The sequence below is a fragment of the Anomaloglossus baeobatrachus genome, chromosome 3 (assembly GCF_048569485.1).
Source record: "Anomaloglossus baeobatrachus isolate aAnoBae1 chromosome 3, aAnoBae1.hap1, whole genome shotgun sequence".
NCBI lineage: Eukaryota > Metazoa > Chordata > Amphibia > Anura > Aromobatidae > Anomaloglossus > Anomaloglossus baeobatrachus.
In genome coordinates this window covers 561,260,344-561,268,898 of record NC_134355.1, presented here as the reverse complement: position 1 = coordinate 561,268,898, position 8,555 = coordinate 561,260,344, and the positions used below count along the sequence as shown (strand labels likewise).

Below are 8,555 nucleotides of genomic sequence, written 5' to 3'. Positions count from 1 at the left end.
ATGATCCAAGGCACACCACATCCTCTGTAAAACATGGTGGAGGCAACGTGATGGCATGGGCATGCATGGCTTTCAATGGTACTGGGTCACTTGTGTTTATTGATGACATAACAGCAGACAAGAGTAGCCGGATGAATTCTGAAGTGTACCGGGATATACTTTCAGCCCAGATTCAGCCAAATGCCGCAAAGTTGATCGGACGGCGCTTCATAGTACAGATGGACAATGACCCCAAGCATACAGCCAAAGCTACCCAGGAGTTCATGAGTGCAAAAAAGTGGAACATTCTGCAATGGCCAAGTCAATCACCAGATCTTAACCCAATTGAGCATGCATTTCACTTGCTCAAATCCAGACTTAAGACGGAAAGACCCACAAACAAGCAAGACCTGAAGGCTGCGGCTGTAAAGGCCTGGCAAAGCATTAAGAAGGAGGAAACCCAGCGTTTGGTGATGTCCATGGGTTCCAGACTTAAGGCAGTGATTGCCTCCAAAGGATTCGCAACAAAATATTGAAAATAAAAATATTTTGTTTGGGTTTGGTTTATTTGTCCAATTACTTTTGACCTCCTAAAATGTGAAGTGTTTGTAAAGAAATGTGTACAACTCCTACAATTTCTATCAGATATTTTTGTTCAAACCTTCAAATTAAACGTTACAATCTGCACTTGAATTCTGTTGTAGAGGTTTCATTTCAAATCCAATGTGGTGGCATGCAGAGCCCAACTCGCGAAAATTGTGTCACTGTCCAAATATTTCTGGACCTAACTGTAGATCACTCTGTGCGTAATGACTCTATATATTAATTTCCCTTTTTGTACTGAATTACTGAAATAAACTTTTTGATAATATTCTAATTTATTGAGATGCACCTGTAGATTGCTATCTTTTTGTTCCAGGCCCTTGTCTTTCACTTCACCAGATACGGTTGCAGCACCTGGTCGAAGAGGTTATTCTAATCTCTCATACAGAGCAGTTTCTGCTTGTCCTTGGTGGCGCCCCTGTCTCTGACCGTCATAGTGGTGGCCGCATACAGGCTGGAAAGCATGTAGCAGTTTTTCCTGTCATTTCACTACAAGTAGCTGTCCACTTGCCAGTGGGAATGACACCCCCTCCTCTAAACATATGGACACCAGCTGTTATGGGAAACCAACTCGTTTTTTCCCTGACTGTCCCACAGGCCTTGTATTTGCAGTGTGGAAAGATTTATATAGGGAGATACTGTTGTAATAATTATCAGTTTACACATGGGACCCTTTCTATAGAAATGGGGAAAGGGTTTTTAGCTCCCAGACAATTTTACCTACCTGGGATGCCAATTTGGAGGGTTAATTTGGCGGTCCCAAACTTTATAAATGAGAGAGGTGCACATGTAATGCTTGTGCTTCCCAGATTTTGTATAATTTGATGTCATATCTGGCGGGCTTGGAGAGGATGAATTGGCGGAATGACAGACAGCTCTTAAAACTCACGAATGACTTGTCTATGGAAATAGGGGTATAGGATTTTAGAAAATAATCTTTTAGGAAGGAAATTAGGGGTCTCAATTTATTTAGCTGATCATAGTTTGGGTCATTTCTTGATGGGGCTTGGGAATTGTTGATAAATTGGAAGAATCTCTAAAGAGTCATGACAGCTGAAAATACTGGGGTGTTGTAGACAGTTTTGCTTGCCCAAGTAAGAGTGGAGACTGTTTTTTTTTTTACTAATCCAATGTTTAAGGTTATGTCTGCAAATTTTCTTCTTCTTCCTCTTATCACTCTGATAGGGTCTATCAGTGTTCAAATGTCAGGAACCAATGAAACTTTCAGGTTGTCATGTGGAGGAGGTAAATTTTGGTGGCACACGACGCATACGCCCTCCGTTTAACAAGAGGAGGAGGAGGGGAGCTGGTTAACGATGTTAGGCTATGTGCGCACGTTGCGTACAGTCACTGCAGAAATTTCTGCAGCGATCTGAAGAGCACACGTGCACTTCAAATCGCTGCAGAAAATGTCCATAGTGGAAAAAAAAAAAAGCCGATTCCATGCGCTCTGCCTGCAGCTCCTGCCATAGACAGAGCAGGGGCTGCCGGCAAAGCGCACGGAAGAAGTGACATGTCACTTCTTAGAACGCGCGCTTCGGGCAGCAGCCAAAGCGCTGCGCTCTAAGACACCACATGTGCACGGCCCCTGCACAATCTCCATAGATTATGCAGGGGACGCAGGACGCATGCAGTTACGCTGCGCTATAAAGCGCAGCGTAACTGCATGTAATTACGCAACGTGCGCACATAGCCTTACCGTTACCCAGGTACTAGGGAGTACTTTTCTCTCTCATCTGACATGTTTGATCATGTTGATATTCAGTTAATAACAGCAATCACAGGACTGGGAAAACAACCCGGATCGTGATCTCCAGGGTCTCGGCTACCCCCAATAGCTGAAACCAGGGAGATTTTTTGACATTGAGGGGGATGCTATAGCCTTATTAATGAGCACCGTTAAAAAAAGATGCTGAGGAATAAGGCGGCTTAACAGCTGCTGTTAAAAGTCATATTGGTAGTTGTTAAGGCGTTAAAATAATTTCACCCACTCAAGTGTTTTGCTCATTTCTCAGGAGTCCGGCAGCCTGTCCACACTGCACGATTAACATGAACCTGATGGTCTCCGGTCAGGGTACCGCATCCCCACTGCTCATCCGCTCTGTCACCCCGTTTTTTGTTGTGCTGCAGAACATATGGCTATGTGCGCACACTACATCTTTAAAGGTGACCACAAAGATGCACGTTTTTAAAAAGAAAAAAAAAACCACCTGTGACAAAACCGCATCCAAACATTGCATGCACTTTTACCTAAAGCGTTTTTTAAGTCAAATCTATTGACTGGAAGCGTGCAAAAACGCAGAAAGAATTGACATGCTGCATCTTTAGGCTATGTGCGCACAAAGATGGAGCGTTTTATCTTGTGGTAATTACAAAAAGCAGCATTTTTTTTTCGACTGCTGTTGCAAACAGTAAAGGAGAGCGAGGACAGCCCTGTCTTGTACCCCTAGCCAAACAAAAAGACGATGAAGTGCAATCATTAACCTGAATTTTGGCCACGTGGAGACACATATAATTTGACCCAGCCTATAAATCTAGCGCCAAAGCCCAATTTCTCCAGGACAGCCCATAATCAACTCTACCCTAACCTACTGTATCCTCACCTATCCCTTGTAGACTGTGAGCCCTCGCGGGCTGGGACCTCTATCCTCCTGTACCAGTCTGTGCCTTGTATTGTTTTTATGATTATTGAACTTGTCCCTATTATGTATACCCCTTTCACATGTAAAGCGCCATGGAATTGATGGCGCTATAATAATAAATAATTTTTGGCCTAAAAAAACCGCAGGAGTCCTCCACCGGTCAGGCCTCTACTGAAGTGAGCCGCGGGATTAGCGCTGACGTCACGCAGTGAAAAACGCCAAAAGAATTGACATGATGCATCTTTAGGCTATGTGCGCACAGTGCGTTTTTCGGGTGCGTTTTTGGCCTCAAAACTGCATGACTTTGCTTCCCCAGCAAAGTCTATAAGTTTTCAATTTTGCTGTCCGCACACAACTGTTTTTTTAAGCTGCGTTTTTGAGCTTGAAAAAAAAAATGGACATGTCAATTCTTTCCTGCGTTTTTCTGCGTTTTCCGCCCATGCAATGCATTGGAAAAACGCAGCAAAATGCAGAGATCAAAAACGAAGCCAAAAACGCACCAAATCGCGGTAAAAACGCATGACGCGTTTTTTCGACGCAGGTGCGTTTTTAGCGGCCAAAAACGCGTCAAAAAGACGCAGTGTGCGAACCTAGCCTTATGGTCACCACAAAGACGCAGCCAAAAAAAACTGCAACGTGCGCACAGCAAAACTGAAATCTCATAGACTTTGCTGGGGAAGGAAATTAATGCAGTTTTGTGACAAAACTACACCCGAAAATGCGGCAAACCCGCACAGTATGCATAACGCCTATAACACTCTCCACGCAGTTTTTTTTTTTACCACAGACCCCCACAACCATCAGTGGCCCCGGTCCACAGGCGTCACTGGTCACTTCTGCACAATGTGCTTTCTACCGTCCTTACAAAAGAAGTGCCAACTGGAAAGTGTGACCAGCCGAGAACACAGCCTTATTAATTAGGGCTCCTAGGCCATGAGCCAATCCCCCCCTACTGGTGCCAGAGACCCCCATATCCTAAACACGAGGTCTATAATGTCGGCTCGGTACTGACTGAGCTTCCTGTCATGGAGAGTGACTGCAGCACACGCACTGCCCCTGTATTCCGTGCGCTCTGTATATGAGCTCTGCCCCCTGCGTCCCCTCCTCTCCCTCCTTATCTCAGCCCTTTCCCGCGCTCTCTCCCTACGCCCCGCCCACCACTGCTATTCATTTCCTGTTAATAAGCCCAACCACGCCTATAGCTGGAATCGCCATGGTTACCGCTGGAAAACCACGCCCCTAACTGCCAATCACTGTTGCTCGCTTCCCTAGCCCACCGCTGCCGCCGCTTTCTGTTACCACGGTAACGGCCGTAGCATAGGCGTCCGCTATTACCATGGTAACGATAAGATCAGGCTTCTTGGGCGACAGCAGTAGGTGCCGCATCTCGGTGCAGTGCGGAGCAGATAGCGGCACTATGGCAAGCGAGGAGGGCTCCACTATGAGGCTGGAGGCAGTGATTCAGGTAGGAGCAGATGCTGAGCACTTGTCATGGAAGGTTTGTTCAGAGTGAACTTGTGGGGATGCCCGGAGGGGTCACAGCGGGCCTTCTGTATGGAGGAGGGGTATACAGTGTACTGGAGCTAAGAATCTGCTATTCTGGGTTTTTGGGGTTTTTTTTGCTCTTCTGTGTTTACTGTATGGGTTAAATCATTTTAGATTTTGTTAGATTGGACTTTTTAGAATTTTTTTTATATTGTAAATTTTTTTTTTATATTTTTAGCTCCTTAAGGACCTTGAACCTGTGATCATCTGTCCTATATACTACAGTGTCATCATATTGTGGTATATAATAGCCCTGTGGCCGAGCTGCAAAGGAGCAATATGGCCGCCATGGGGCATCACTCGAACCCCGACTGCCACATGCCGACATAAGCCTCACCTGATTGGTTCTTGGGGAGATAAATTGGGGGCAGAAATAGGCAACCGGAGTGTGCTTGGGACAGAAATAGGTGCCTGTAGTGTACTGGGGTGAGAAATAAGCAGTGGGTTTGTGCTGGGGTCAGAAGTAGGGGGCCGGAGTGTGCTGGGGGCAGAAGTATGCGGTATGAGTGTGCTGGGGGGCAGAAGTAGGCGGCGGACCTGTGCTGGGGGCAGAAGTTGGTGGCCGAGTCTGCTGGGGGCAGAAGTAGGCGATCGGAGTGTGCTGGGGACAGAAGTAGGCGATCGGAGTGTGCTGGGGGCAGAAGTAGGTGGCCAAAGTGTGCTGGGGTCAGAAGTAGGTGGCCAAAGTGTGCTGGGGTCAGAAGTAGGCGGCCGAGGTGTGCTGGGGCAGAAGTAGGCGGCCGGGGTGTGCTGGGGTCAGAAGTAGGCGGCCGAGGTGTGCTGCGGCAAAAGTAGGCGGCCGGGGTGTGCTGGGCACAGAATTAGGCGGCCGGGGTGTGCTGGGGTCAGAAGTAGGCGGCCGAGGTGTGCTGGGGGCAGAAGTAGGTGGCCGGAGTGTGCTGGGGCAAAAGTAGGCGGCCAGGGTGTACTGGGGCAAAAGTAGGCGGCCAGGGTGTACTGGGGCAGACGTAGGCGGCCAGGGTGTACTGGGAGCAAAAGTAGGCGGCCAGGGTGTACTGGGGCAGACGTAGGCGGCCGGGGTGTACTGGGGGCAAAAGTAGGCGGCCAGGGTGTACTGGGGCAGACGTAGGCGGCCAGGGTGTACTGGGGCAAAAGTAGGCGGCCAGGGTGTACTGGGGCAAAAGTAGGCGGCCAGGGTGTACTGGGGCAGAAGTAGGGCGTCCGGGGTGTGCTGGGGGGCAGAAGTAGGCAGCCGGGGTGTGCTGGGCACAGAAGTAGGTGGCTGAGGTGTGCTGGGTGCAAAAGTAGGTGGCTGAGGTATGCTGGGGGCAGAAGTAGGCAGCCGGGGTGTACTGGGGGCAGAAGTAGGAGGCCAGGGTGTACTGGGGGCAGAAGTAGGAGGCCTGGGTGTACTGGGGCAGATGTAGGCGGCCGGGGTGTGCTGGGGGCAGATGTAGGTGACTGGGGTGTGCTGAGGGCAGAAGTGGGCGGCCGGGGTGTGCTGGGCACAGAAGTAGGCGGGCCGGGGTGTGCTGGACACAGAAGTAGGCGGCTGAGGTATGCTGGGGGCAGAAGTAAGCAGCCGGGGTGTGCTGGGGGAAAGCATAGGTAACTGGAGTGTGCTGGGAGCTGAAGTAGGAGGCCTGGGTGTACTGGGAGCAGAAGTAGGAGGCCTGGGTGTACTGGGAGCAGAAGTAGGAGGCCTGGGTGTGCTGGGGGCAGACGTAGGCGGCCGGGGTGTGCTGGGGGCAGATGTAGGTGACTGGAGTGTTGCTGGGGGCAGAAGTAGGCGGCCGGGGTTAGCTGGGCACAGAAGTAGGCGGCCGGGGTGTGCTGGGCACAGAAGTAGGCGGCCGGGGTGTGCTGGACACAGAAGTAGGCGGCTGAGGTATGCTGGGGGCAAAAGTAGGTGGCCGGAGTGTGCTGGGGGGTAGAAGTAGGCGGCCGGGGTGTGCTGAGGCAGAATATGTATAACCAGGCCGCAGCCTATAAGAAAAAATGGGGGAATAGGTTTCAACAAGAAAAGGAAACGCCAATAAAATATAACTTTTAATCTTAATACTAAAAGGTCGGAGACCAAATTCACAAACAACATGAATAGATAATGTGCCAAACGTGTAATAACAAATGCTAGGAGGGTGAATGATCACACAGACTGGCCCTAAATCAGCCCTAGTCAGCCTCTCCCTACCTAGCAATGGAGGGTATGATGCCCTAGGGTTATGGCGCCCCCATTCACCGACGGGAAACCCTGCTTGACCCTAATAGACCCTGCACAGCACATACAAACACCCCTTAAAGGGAACCTGTCATCAGATATTTTGCACTAAACCTAAAAGATTCCCCCTCTGCAGCTCCTGGGCTGCATTCTAGCAATGTTCCTGTTGTTTATGTGCCCCCTTTCTGACCAAAATAAAGACTTTGTAAAGTGGTACCTTTTTGTATTCAGATCTTGATAATGGTACACGGGGGCGGGCTCTCTGGTGTCCATTAGTCTGCCTCCCTGTCGCTTTAGGCCGTCCCCCATTGCGCAATTTCAAAGAGGTTACGTGGGTAAACTGGCCAGCGCTTGCGCAGAACGGTGGAGGCGGCGGTGGAATCGCGAGCACGAGATTATGGGCGGGTACTTGCTGATGAAAATCACAGCGCCGCCCATAATATTGCGCATGCGCAACACGTCACCAGAGGTCACACTGCACATTGCAGTCCCGCGAGAGTGGCACGGCGCATGCGCAAGATTATGGCCGCCCACAATCTTGCGCATGCCCAACACGTCATCAGCGGTCACACTGCACATTGCAGTCCCGCAAGAGTGGCACGGCGCATGCGCGAGATTATGGCCGCCCATAATCTCGCGCATGCGCCGTGCCACTCTCGTAGGACTGTGCAATGTGCACAGTGTGACCGCTGGTGACCTGTTGCGCATGCGCGAGATTATGGGCGGCGCTGTGACTTTCATCAGCAAGTACCCACCCATAATCTCGTGGTCGCGCTTTCACCGCCGCCTCCACCGTCGCCTACACCGTTCTGCACAAGCGCTGGCCAGCTTACCTCACGTCACCTCTTTGAAATTGCGCGATGGGAGACGGCCTAAAGCGACAGGGAGGCAGACTAACGGACACCAGAGAGCCTGCCCCCGTGTACCATTATCAAGATCTGAATACAAAAAGGTACCACTTTACAAAGTCTTTATTTTGGTCAGAAAGGGGGCATATAAATAACAGGAACATTGCTAGAATGCAGCCCAGGAGCTGTAGAGGGGGAATCTTTTATGTTTAGTGCAAAATTTCTGATGACAGGTTCCCTTTAAATACAGAGACTCTCCATCCCAATCAGAGGGTGAGCCAAATAGACTTATCTGGGATGTTGTCCTAAGAAGATGTCCGGACGCGTTTCATGTCGCTGGTGCCAGGGAATCATCGGGACAAACGGAGCAAACCGCCAGTGCAGAAGCCTCCCTAAGTAGTCAAAGCAGAGGTGCAAAAAGGATATGCTGGGAGCAAAAGTAGGCAGCCGGGGTGTGCTGTGGGCAGAAATAGGCGGCCTAGGTGTGCTGAGGGCAGAAGTAGGCGGCCGGGGTGTGCTGAGGCAGAAGTAGGCGGCCAGGGTGTGCTGGGGGCAAAAGTAGGTGGCCGTGGTGTGCTGGGGGCAAAAGTAGGCGGATGAGGTATGCTAGGGGCAAAAGTAGGTGGCCGGAGTGTGCTGGGGGCAGAAGTAGGAGGCCGGGGTGTTACTGGGGGCAGAAGTAGGCGACTGGGGAGTACTGGGGGCAGAAGTAGGCGGCCGGGGTGTGCTGAAGGCAGAAATAGGCGGCAGGGGTGTGCT

The 8,555-nt window shown here is 50.5% G+C and overlaps 1 protein-coding gene across 1 annotated transcript in view; it reads left to right on the top strand.

Moving 5' to 3' along the window:
- Window positions 1-4,562: 4,562 nt before the first annotated feature.
- The window catches only part of CROCC2 (ciliary rootlet coiled-coil, rootletin family member 2), a 324,826-nt gene continuing 320,833 nt past the window's right edge, over window positions 4,563-8,555 (top strand). The window contains exon 1 of the mRNA XM_075340867.1: window positions 4,563-4,689. Coding sequence (XP_075196982.1) covers window positions 4,642-4,689 — 48 coding nt within the window. The 5' untranslated portion in view covers window positions 4,563-4,641. The remainder of the gene's footprint in view (window positions 4,690-8,555) is intronic.